At 47.0% G+C, this 12,568-nt stretch overlaps 1 protein-coding gene across 1 annotated transcript in view; it reads right to left on the reverse strand.

Annotated features, from left to right (window-relative positions):
* Window positions 1-12,327, reverse strand: part of PIGK (phosphatidylinositol glycan anchor biosynthesis class K) — a 33,685-nt gene extending 21,358 nt beyond the window's left edge. Inside the window, exons 1-3 of the mRNA XM_074265596.1 lie at window positions 12,111-12,327; window positions 11,723-11,776; window positions 8,496-8,587 (exon numbers count right to left, since the gene is read on the reverse strand). Of these exons, the coding sequence (XP_074121697.1) occupies window positions 8,496-8,587; window positions 11,723-11,776; window positions 12,111-12,230 (266 nt within the window). The 5' untranslated portion in view covers window positions 12,231-12,327. The remainder of the gene's footprint in view (window positions 1-8,495; window positions 8,588-11,722; window positions 11,777-12,110) is intronic.
* Window positions 12,328-12,568: the final 241 nt, after the last annotated feature.

Genomic DNA, 12,568 nt, shown 5'->3' on the forward strand with positions numbered 1-12,568 from the left:
TCGAGAAACCCCAAGGCACTTTCGAGGTCATTTCAGGGATTTGCATCTTGCTTACACTGTATGGTCTAAAAAGAGAGAAATTTGGTCTCCATGGTTTATAATTTATATATTTACTGTCTTTCTCAACTAGACAGAGTTTTACATTTAATCCAAACTCCCCTCGTGAAAAGTCTCCCATTTAGCTGATTACAGGCAGCTGTCTGACCTCATCATGCAGATTGCTACCACAAGGCCATTTATTTCCAACGGCTTTGCACCTGTTCCTTAGCACTTCCTTAGATGAGTGATCTCACAAAGCAGGGCAGTACCACTGCCAGCGCACTAGACACTAGAACCTAAGACGTAAACAGAGAGGAACCGTTACAACACTGCAGATCATTAAGGAAATGCCATTCCTGCGACAGCACGCTGGGACTCGGGAAAATATGTCTAGCCCCAGGATTTGAAGCCTCCCAGGGAACACTTCATTTCCTGAAGTAGTGGTTTGAAAAAGTCGCCAAATTGAGCCTGGACTATCATGGCTCTTCACTTCAGTGCATTCAGCAAAGGCACACAAAGGCTGCGGCGCGAGGACGCAGGGCTGGCCCACCGGGAGAGCACGGAGTGCCTGCCTTGATGAGCCTACTGTCTGGGGGGATTAGGAGGAAAGAAAGGGTGAAGAACATACAAAAAAGGAGCAGAAGCTCCTGAGAGTGGGGGGCTCGGGGAGAGGCACAAAGAGGAAAACAAAACCTTCCAGAGGAAACATTTCTAACTCTCGTAAGCGCCTCATGAATTTCTGCAAAAGCAGAGGGGACCCACTATGATCATTCGTTCAGAAGCTTAACCAAAGGAAACCGCAGCCACGGCCGAGCCCCGAGACCTATGGAAGCCACCAAACACCCACACGGACCATCCACTTGCCCAGAAAGTGCCAGGGTGGTGGGAGACTACGGCCAATTCCATCTGGGGAAACAGAGAAGAACCTCAGAGAAGAAAACCAGGACAGTCAGCTGGTTGCCCCTCAGTCCCTGATGAGCCCCCTAAGCACCCCAAGATGAAACAGATCCTACAGTTGGCTGGGGGAACCACAAAGTGACCCATCTGTCCTAGAGCAATCTGGAACGACTCCCAAAGGCTGTTAACTTGGGCCCACACTCAATACCCCACAGAGATCCAAGAAAGAGCACCAGCATTTACAGCAACTTGGTTTGTGGTGACCAAGGACTGGACCCGAAGGGGAAGCCCCTCCGGTGGGGAATGGCCAGGCAAGTCATAGAGTATGACTGCGGCGGAATGTTCTTGCGCTGGGAGAACTGACAAGCCTCAGGAAAACCCGGGAAGGCTCACGTGGCCGATGCAGAGTGAAGGGAACAATGACACCAGTTACTGTAGGATGCGGCGCCTGGTTACGGCAGAGCCACCCAACGATCAGCTGTGAACAGTCGAGGCGACGACCTAAGACAACTTCAAAGAATTCGGAAAACCTCTTCAGGGAGCAGATGGCCCCGGAGTGGCGGCCGAAGCAGGCTTTTTTCAAGAGCACCTGTCATTGCCAATAGATAACACGAGCGGGCTTAAAAGAGGGCAACGGTTGATCTTCAAATACAGAACTCAAGAGATTTCTAAAAAGGTAAAAAGAAATCTTGAGAACTATACTTCTGCCAAAAAAATATGTAAAGAACATATGTACAATTTGTCTTAGAAACTAGAGGTGGAAAGGAAATTATATCATAAAAAAGGGTAAAGTGGTGGTACTCCATCTCATGAAGAGGAAAAGGTAACCTATTATATCTGAGAGAAAGAAAGGAGGGAGATGAACATAGTGTGTATCAATAGACATATTCGATTTATGGTGAAACTTCTTCCATTTCATTGAAAAGTGAGAGGGGAGGAGTAAGCTAAGGGGAAGAGAATACAGAAATTGTAAGGAAAAGGGGTAAAATAAGGGGAGGAACTTTAAGGTGGGGGAGGGATCCTAAAAAGGGAGGGCTATTCACAAGTTTAATACTGGGTAGGAGGGTAAGAGGGAAGGAAAGGGGAAAAGCCTAAGCAGGGGTTAATAGGATGGCAAGCAATATAGAATTAGTCCTTCTAACCATAAATGTGAATGGAGTAAACTCCCTCATAAAGAGGAAGCAGTTAGCAGACTGGATTAAAAGTCAGAATCCTACTATATGTTGTTTACAGAAACACACCTGAAACAGGGTGATACATTCAGAATAAAAGTAAAAGGGTGGAGCAGAATCTACTATGCTTCAGGTGAAGCCAAAAAAGCAGGGGTAGCCATCCTCATCTCAGATCAAGCAAAAACAAAAATTGATCTAATTAAAAGAGATAAGGAAGGGCATTATATCCTGCTAAAGGGAAGCATCAATAGTGAAGCAGTATCAATATTAAACATGTATGCACCAAGCGGTGCAGCATCTAAATTCTTAAAAGAGAAATTAAGAGACCTGCAAGAGGAAATAGACAGCAAAACTATAATAGTGGGAGATCTCAACCTTGCACTCTCAGAATTAGATAAATCAAACCACAAAATAAATAAGAAAGAAGTCAAAGAGGTAAATAGAATACTAGAAAAGTTTGATATGATAGATCTTTGGCGAAAGCTAAATGGAGACAGAAAGGAGTATACTTTCTTCTCAGCAGTTCATGGAACCTATACAAAAATTGATCATATACTAGGGCATAAAAACCTCAAAATCAAATGCAGTAAGGCAGAAATAGTAAATGCATCCTTTTCAGACCACAATGCAATCAAAATTACATTTAATAAAAAGCCAGGGGAAAATAGACCAAAAAATAATTGGAAACTAAATAATCTTATACTAAAGAATGATTGGGTGAAACAGCAAATCATAGACATAATTAATAACTTCACCCAAGAAAATGACAATAATGAGACATCATACCAAAATGTGTGGGATACAGCCAAAGCAGTAATTAGGGGAAGTTTTATATCTCTACAGGCCTACTTGCATAAAATAGAGAAAGAGAGGGCCAACGAATTGGGCTTACAACTAAAATTGCTAGAAAAGGAACAAATTAAAAACCCCCAGACAAACACAAAACTTGAAATTCAAAAAATAAAAGGTGAGATTAATAAAATTGAAAGTAAAAAAACTATTGAATTAATTCATAAAACTAAGAGTTGGTTCTATGAAAAAACCAACAAAATAGACAAACCCTTAGTAAACCTGATTAAAAAAAGGAAAGAGAAAAAGCAAATTGTTAGTCTTGAAAATGAAAAGGGTGAACTCACCACTAATGAAGAGGAAATTAGAACAATAGTTAGGAGCTACTTTGCTCAACTTTATGCCGATAAATTCGATAACTTAAATGAAATGGAAGAATACCTTCAAAAATATAGCTTGCCCAGATGAACAGAGGAAGAAGTAAGTAGTCTAAATAGTCCCATCTCAGAAAAAGAAATCGACCAAGCTATTAACCAACTTCCTAAGAAAAAGTCCCCAGGACCAGATGGATTTACATGTGAATTCTACCAAACATTTAAAGAACAACTAACTCCAATGCTATGTAAACTATTTGAAAAAATAGGGATTGAAGGAGTCCTACCAAATTCCTTCTATGACACAGACATGGTACTGATACCTAAACCAGGTAGATCGAAAACTGAGAAAGAAAACTATAGACCAATTTCCTTAATGAATATTGATGCTAAAATCTTAAATAAGATATTAGTAAATAGACTTCAGAAAATCATCCCCAGGATAATACACTATGACCAAGTAGGATTCATACCAGGAATGCAGGGCTGGTTTAATATTAGGAAAACGATTAGTATAATTGATTAGTATAATTGGATGAATGTCCATCAGTTGGAGAATGGTTGGGTAAATTATGGTATATGAAGGTTATGGAATATCATTGTTCTGTAAGAAATGACCAACAGGAGGAATACAGAGAGGGTTGGAGAGACTTACATCAACTGATGGTGAGTGAAACGAGCAGAACCAGAAGATCATTATACACTTCAACAATGATACTGTATGAGGATGTATTCTGATGGAAATGAATATCTTCAACATAGAGAAGAGCTAATCCAATTCCAATTAATTGATCAATGATGGACAGAATCAGCTACATCCAGAAAAGGGACACTGGGAAATGAGTGTAAACTGTTATTTTTACCTTCTGAATCCAATTCTTCCTGTGCAACAAAAAATTCGGTTCTACACACATATATTGTATCTAGAATATACTGTAATATATTTAACATGTATAAGACTGCTTGCCATCTGGGGGAGGGGGTTGGGGGAGGAAGGGAAAAAATCTGAACAGAAGTAAGTGCAAGGGATAATGTTGTAAAAAATTACCATGCATATGTACTGTCAAAAAAAAAAAAAGTTATAATTATAAAATAAAATAAAAATTTAAAAAAAAAAAAAAAGAGGGCAACGGTTCGATTCTTCAACCATAAAACTAAGCTGCCCAAACAGAGAATAAATTAACAAAGCATGTGATCGGCTCAAGTAGAAAATGTTCTGCTGCATATGTTCAAGATACAGGAAAGTTCTAAACTGAAACATGATTTTCTTGAAAATTGGCTAAATTTCTTTTTTGAAATAAGTAAGGACTGCCAAATTCGAAGGTCATCTCTTCAGCTGTTCTGACTCGTACTACAGAGGGATAAAACACTATCCTTTCATAATGAAAAACACATCTTCCCCCTTCTATAAGGAAGCTGCTTCACTGGAGCAGGAATTCTCAAAGAAGGCCAACTGCTCCTGCCAATAAAACCTAAAGGACCCCGGACAGCGCCTCCCCATGGACAGCCCCACGGACAGGCTCTTCCTTCTCCCGGGTCCTCCACGACGTCCTCCGTGGTGATGTCCTCTGCGGCGGCGTCCTCCATCCTCCGTGGTGACGTTCTCCGAGGCAGACCTGACTCACTACTGTCCCACCCATCACGCTCACATCCGGCCAGACAGCGCAGGCAGACAGAATGAAAAAACCACCTCAGAAAAGGCTTTCGAGTCTGACCAGAAACACGCACAAGACACATGCAGCACAAGGCCTGCAGCGAGCTCCTGTAGCACTTTCCCAGGATCCCGCCCTCTGAGGGCCGGAGCCTGGCAGGACCAGTGAACAGGGGAGCGGGCCGCATCCCTGCAGGAAGCTCAGTCTATCCATGCAAAATCTCGACTCGGACCCACGTCTCAGCAATGAGGCCAAACGGACCCTAAGCCACGCGGCATCCGGGAAAACGCAGACTGTCCAGACACATGGCACGCTGACTGCAGGGAGGTCTTTGTGGGGGCATTTGTGGGGCCATCCTGGCCCCTCCACATGCAGCAGGAGCTGTTTTTTAGTCACTGACATTAATTACGAACTCACTTTAGCAGGTGTGCTGGTAAATAACGAGCTCTCTGAAAAGCCAAACCGAATCATGACACACTTTCCCACCTAAGCTACATTATTAACATCTTCCCCACCACCCTCTGGTCTCCGTGTGGAGCTAAACCACCAAGCCCGCCCGGAGTGGAAAAGCGTGAACCCCCCCATGCCTACGGAACAGCCGCTCTCAGGAGCTGCCCCTGCTCACAGGCAGCACAAGGGGAGGTTTCCAAGTTGGCTTTTGTTTGTTTCGGCTTTGAGGAGTAAAGTGAGTGACTTTCAAAAAGTGCGCACTAAGAAGAGGGAATTTTGGTAAATGAATGTTTGGGAAAACTTCCATGGTCAGGTGATTTATCACCTATGGAAACTATCTTCAGGCATGTTTTAGAGACGGAGATAAAATAATCTTTACAAATCTTGAATGAAAAAGTTGTGTTCAATGAGCTTAAGCGATACAAATACAAAATGCCAACAGCTTCCAATCAATCTATAAGAGCAACTGATAAACACTGGGGAAGATGGGAATTTACTAGCCTAATTCTAACAAAAATCTTTCCAGAACTGAAGGGAGGGACTGAAAAATAAAAAGCGTGATGTGTCAATGCAATCAACACTGGACTTCTGCGTAGCTTGGGGAGAGATCTTTTCTAGCTATGACAACCATTTCACAAAAAAGCACTGAAATGAAATGACTGATGTTCTCCCTCCTCATCTGGGCCTCCTGGCTTCCTCCATACTCCACGGGAAGCCTTTCTATGTCCCAGAAGTCCAGGGCCAGCCCTCTATTGATTGTTTTCAACGAATCCATCCGGAGTCTGTCTGCAAGGGGTCTTCTCATCAGATGGAGCCCCCTGGGGGCACTTTGCACAGTGCCTGACGATGACTTATAAATACTGATTGACCAACTTCAAGACACTGAATCAGCCAGCTGTAATCAACATTTTCACAAATCATATTTCACATTACTCCTATTAAAATGTTGTCATTACTGATATATAGCAATAGATATAATCATAATGTATTAACATGTCAATATAACATAGTGATATCAACATGAATATATTATTAACATGTAATATACAAAATGATTACTGTGTTAATATACCGATGCGTCTGCACCGGTAATTAATTGATTTAGATGTCTGCCTACAGTCATCCCTTCCACAGCATGACTTTCCCCATCATGCTTCTGATATATTGCAGGTCAGCATAAGATATGAAGTGGGAATTTGGGAGGAGTTTTGTGGAAGCCACCGATGATGCACAAAGGCCAGCAGATGAGAGTCTATGGCCAAACGCTTAACCCAAGTCTTACTCTTGGGTCTCCCTGAGAGCGGCTCCGGGCTCTACAGTCCCCGACAAACGGCTCCCCCGAGAGCAGCTCCCGGGCTCTACGGTCCCCCCCAAGAACGGCTGAATGAGCTGTGTACGCGATCATGACGGAAGACTGCTGTAGCATAAGAAATAATGAGCTGGCTGACTAGAACAACATGGCGGACTTGCACACAACAACAAAAAGCACCACGAGCTGAGCCGAGAGAATGCGCACACAGAGCCAGCCACACGGTGCCGAGAACAGCTGGGCGCGGGAGGCCGTTCTGAGTGAGCCAGATGCTCACCTGGGCTGCGGAGGAGTCAGGGAGAAAGATGGCGGCCGCCTCCCGAGAGAGCGCCAAGGGCCACAAGCGTGATCTCGTGTCTGAGCGCAAGTCACAGCCGTGCGCGTGTGTGCGATGGCGGCCTTCTCCGGCATGGGGTGGGCAGGGAGAGAAAAGATAACAGGGGCAATGCAGAGAACAAACGAAAACCCAGGAGGAAGCAGAGAAAAGTGGGTGTTCTAGAAAACGGCGAGGATTTATGACAACTTTTCCAAAAACCGTAAGCAGAGTGAGACGGAGATCCGTGACCTTACACCGAACCCTCTCCTCACACTGGGCTACGGACATGAAAACGCACTTTCTTCTGGTCTTTTTGCATTTAAATTCAAAATGAATAAATATTTTAAAAAAACTGTTGAAGGAAACAGAAAATGAATGATTTTTAAAATAGCCTTTCTAGAGATTAAGGAAATCTGCAAAGTGCCCTCCTGCTCTTTTACTGTGGACCAAGCTCCCCTCACCAGCATGCATCAGGCACGACAAGGGAGAGCCCCAGGTCGCCATGGGCACCTGGTGGTGAGTCGGGGGAATCCTGGGGGTGCTGAGCTGCCCCCCCCCACTGGGCACATAGCAAAAAACCCTTTCCCCCCATGACTCCTACTTGACAAGGTGACGTTCCACAAATTCCCTACAGGATAACAATAGAACGAGCCATGGTCAGTGTCCAGGGACCGAGGAGCTCCTTGGGGCCGCGCTCAGGCTGCATGATGGGGACCACAAGAGGCAAGGGATGGGCGTCAGCCTTTAGGAGCGCACAGAATGGCGGGGGAGGACGCGGAACAAAGGTGTGCAGAAGGGTTACACACACACATGCGCACACACTCAGTACACATGTGCACACACACTCAGTACACACGTGCACACATACTCAGTACACATGTGCACACTCACACATGCACATATGCACACACACAATGCACACCCACACTGTGTACATGTGCACAAACTCAGTGCACACATGCACACTCACACACACTCAGCACACACATGCACACACTCAGCACAGTGCACGCCCATCACGCCCACATGTGCACACGTGTGTGCATTCAGTACACACATGTGCACTTGCACATACACACAAGCTCACACATGCATATACATGCACACTCACATGTGCACACACTCTGCACACTTGCACACACTGTGTGCTTACACTGATGCACGTTTATACCCAAGGGGAAGGCCTGACTGAGAATGGAGGGAGCTGCTCATGGAAGAGCCAGGGCCGGCCCGATCGGAGAGTAAGGGTGAGGAGACCTCGAAAGGCCCGAGTGCCCAACAGAGCATACTGGGGCGCCCCAGGAGCTGACTGAGCAGGGCAGTGGCTGTGGGGAGACCCCCACGGGAGCTGCTGAGCTTCCAGGTGGCAGGAAGCCTGCCCAGGCCCCTCCCAGAGCTCTGGGGGTGCTCACCACACTGACATTTTCATCTAACTGGGGCTTTTTTGCCCATTTTAAGACAGAGAAGGAAGCTCCAACTCCTTCTGGAGGATCTTACCTGTCAGGAATCCCGAGTCTCTTGACGCTTCTATAAACAGAGAGCGTGTTGGCCACATGGCGATAATTGAACCAGAATCTTGAAGTGCAGACCTAAAGGCAAAGCAAAAACGGCTCATCAGTTCCTCCGGGACAGGAGACACCAAAAGCCGGAGCACGTTTCTCCCTTTCCCCGAACTCAAGGAGCTCAAGAATGTGGAGCCGCCGCCCGCCACGGCCATGTTACTGGTGAGTCGGAGCCAAGACTGGGGACAGAGGGAGAGCTCAACCTCCCGTTGCCCCGAGCCGAGCAGGGCTGCACCGGACAGGAGTAAATGTGTTCTTGGGTCTTGGACGCCCTCATTTCTCTGGGATTTCATGTCCTAAGAATGCAACTCACTGGAACTGACTCCTCAAAATCTGGACCCTAAAACCTCCTAGAACAGTTGGGCTCACAAAAGTGTCCTCTGAAGTTCCAGTGAAATTAAGGGGGGCCAGGAGGAAACAACATGAGAAAGAGGGAGGACACACCGGGAGGTGGATTCAGGGAGGCTGCAGTACCGGGAAGGGGAACTCAGGGAGCCCAGGAGAAAGGCAAAGGGCCCGGCCACCCTGCATGGAGCCAGAATACCTCTGTGTGGGACTGAGGAGGAAAGGGAGGAGCCTCAGGGACAGAGAACAGAAAACTGTAATGTTCTTCTCTAAAGATTAATCTTCTCTGGGAGCAGGTTTCTTGGGGAGCTTCTGGAGGCAGCCTTAATTTCAGTTCAGTATAATCACCCCAAATGCAGCCAGGAGTTAACATCCAAATCCTTTATTTTCTCCTTCAAAGTCTTGTCTCTTTTCCTAGGGCCCGATTAGTTTTAGTAGAGGCCTGTCTCTTTCCTTAGTTCCAAGAGCTCCCTCCAAATCTCCAGCCAGCACAAAAGGGGAATCTCGAATGAGTGTCTTTGTCTCCAAGAGTGGGCTTGTCTTTCTGTGAGCTTGTAAACGCCTCCTTATACATGCTCTCTAAAGGCGCGAATGTGTGAACTAATGTGTGAACTCCTTTAAAAGTGTGAACTAAGTACATAAGCATTAGCACCTTGTTTCAAGTTCTGGCCCATAACATCTCCCCCCTTTCTTTTGATTTAGAACATAGGGTGGTCATGACCTCCCTGCCTTCTCAAGGAGGTGAGAACCCAAAAAAAGAAGGTGATCACCCTTCCCTGACTGCTCAAAAAAGTGAAAACATCATAAAAAGGAGGTGGTCACACGCTCCCAGACTGCTCAAAAAGGGAATGAAAATACCATGAAAAAGAGGTGACCGTGTCCTCCCTGACATCTCAGAAGGGAGATGAAAACACCAAAGGAAAGGGGAAATCAAATCAGATTAGCGGGTTTCTGAAGGGGCTCACCCTTAAAACAGGTATACATCAATCCATCAATATGGGAGGTATTACACATAATTACATAAATTACATAAGCACATAGCAATATGACACAGGCTAGAAGTAATGTAACAAGTAACATGAATCAACGTGAGGAATTAGACATGCCCATAAGTCCTAGAAACAGTCTAAAAGGGATCTATTGTCCATTAGTTCATGTGTCAGGAATCCAATAATTCCTGCAAGTTTTGAAGTCCTGTAACAGTTTCATCTTGTGTTAGGGAATCCAATGATTCCTGCTGGTTTTCAAGTCCTGCAACAGTCCCATTATCAGCCATGCTCTTTCAGTGTCAGATGTTTCTTAGACTTTTGTTTTGAGGTTTTTTTTTTCTTTTTCTGTCTCTCTCCAGGTGCTTGTTGCCACCCATTTGTTTCCTTCTCCGTCTGTTTCCTTCTGTTAAAATACAAGCAAACCCTCTCTCCCAGGCAGTTAGCCTATCTAGTCCCTTCTATTTACTGCTTTGGGGATTTCTCCTCATTACCTGGCAGTTACATTGGAGCTGTTTGTACTGGACACTTCCCTCTTGGTTTAAAAGGCCTGTATGCTCCCCACGTGTAATCCATTTCTGCAATCTGATTGCCTTTTGGCTGACTGATCAGGTAATCCCTTTCTGCCATGTGATTGCTTTTCTGCTGATAGATCACATCAGACCTTCTAAAGGCTCTTTGGGTGTAGCCTCAGTTGCCATCATGCCCCATCTGTCCTTTGATTGATATCTTGGATCTGGGCCCCGCCTCTCATTTCCCCGGGTCAATCTACATTCGGAGGCCCAGTGGAGACCCTTGGACATTTTGGACATGGGGTTTTAGGTCTTCTCTCACCCTGTCTTCTCACTCTATCTCCATAACTACACTGAGCTCTTAGATGTCCAACTTTTCCACATTGAAAACATCGCCGAGTTTCTCTACAAGGCCTTTGCCAGGAGGGACCCTGTCTTTCCACGTTCATCATTGTCCGGGTGTAAAAAGCATTTGTTCCCACTGTAGCACAGCGTCTTATGATCTCCTCTAAAGGAGCATCTTTGTCTAATCCCCATATAATTCTTTTGCAAATCTCATTGGCATGTTCCTTAGCCAGATGTCTGGTCATTATTTCTGTAGCTGCATTTTCTCCAATAGTTCTTTTCACAGCAGTTTGCAAACGTCCCACAAAATCTGCAAAAGGTTCATTGCGATCTTGCTGTATTTTAGTGAAAGCCTCTCCCCGATCCTTCTCTCCCCAAGCTTTTATTGCAGCCTTAGCAATTTGTTCATATATTGTCATGGTATAATTAATCTGTTCTGAATTCTCTCCATACTGACCTTCACCAGCTAAGTGCTCAAAAGTGAATTGTGTGTTAACTCCTATTTCCAAATTGCATCTGACTTGAATTTTACATAATTCATGAAACTCCGCAAGCCATAACAAATTTTCTCCAGGTTCCAGGCATATCCTTGCTATGGATTTCCAATCATTCGGGGTTAGGACTTCATAAGACAAACCATCTAGTAACATTTTAACATAAGCTGATGTAGCCCCATAAAGGGTACAACCTTTTTTCAAATCTTTAATTTTATTCAAATCTAAAGGTGCATATCTTCTCCTTTTATGACCTACAGAGTCAATCTCTTCAATCACAGGATATGCATGTATAAAATCACTTATATCCTGTCCTTCTCTCTTAGCTTTAACCAATGCTTTTTCTAATCTTGTCATAGGCTTAGGCTGCTTCACAGGCAATTCTGTTTGTGTTTCTGCCTCTCCCCTCCTCCCAGGGACCCGGGATAGCTGGGGGGGGGGGCAGGGGGAGAGGAGGGAAGGGGGGCGGGGAGCACTCACCAGCACCGCCCAGTTGTTCGTGTGGCCACTCCGGAAAAGCTGCTCCGCCTGCTCCTGCCAGAGAAGGGGGAGGGTCAGGGACACGCCCCCCTCTTAGCGGCCTCTTGGGGAGGTGGCCCCTGGAGGGGAGGGCGGGGCCTTCTCGTAACCTCCGGATCCGGGGAAAGCGGAGCCGAGTCCCAGGTTCACTTTAGAGACGGAGAATCTCCGGGGCTGCCCCACCCCCGCGGCACTTCATGCCCCGCCCACCCCGATCCTTCAGCACCGCCTCTCGCAAGGCCCCGCCCACCCAGAAAAGCCCTCCCCCCCAGGGCCCGCCCAGCCTGGAAACCCCGCCCCCCGCGGAGAGACCGCAGCGCCCTCCCTCCTTCGCTTCCCCTCCCACTACCTCGATGCGCTTGTCGGCCGCGCCTCCACAGCCCGGCGCCAGCAGCAGCAGCAGCCCGAGCCCCAGGCCGCCCCAGGCCGCGGCATTTCGGACGCAGCCGAGACCCCTGCGCGCCGCCATGTTCGCCGGCTCCAAGCCCCGCGCCGCCGCCGGCCCCGCGCACGCTCACGCGCAAGCGCCTGGGCGTTACCTGTCAAGGCGGGTGCGCCTGCGCACTGCCGCTCTGTGAGACCCGCCCCTCCCCACCGCCGCTGAGGCGGGCCGAGGGCGTGGCCGCGTCTTTCACTGCCCCGCAGCGCGCCCCCTGGCGGGAGCGGGGCTGAAGTTCAGTTCCTAGCCCTCCCTGGCTAAGAAGGAAACCGAGCTCCCTCCCTACTCCCCGCCCCCCGGCCCCGCCCCGCCCCGCCCCGCCCCGCCCCGGAGTGGAAGAGTGCACGGAGGCCGCCCGGAAAGGGACC

Source organism: Sminthopsis crassicaudata, chromosome 4 (assembly GCF_048593235.1).
Source record: "Sminthopsis crassicaudata isolate SCR6 chromosome 4, ASM4859323v1, whole genome shotgun sequence".
Taxonomy (NCBI): domain Eukaryota; kingdom Metazoa; phylum Chordata; class Mammalia; order Dasyuromorphia; family Dasyuridae; genus Sminthopsis; species Sminthopsis crassicaudata.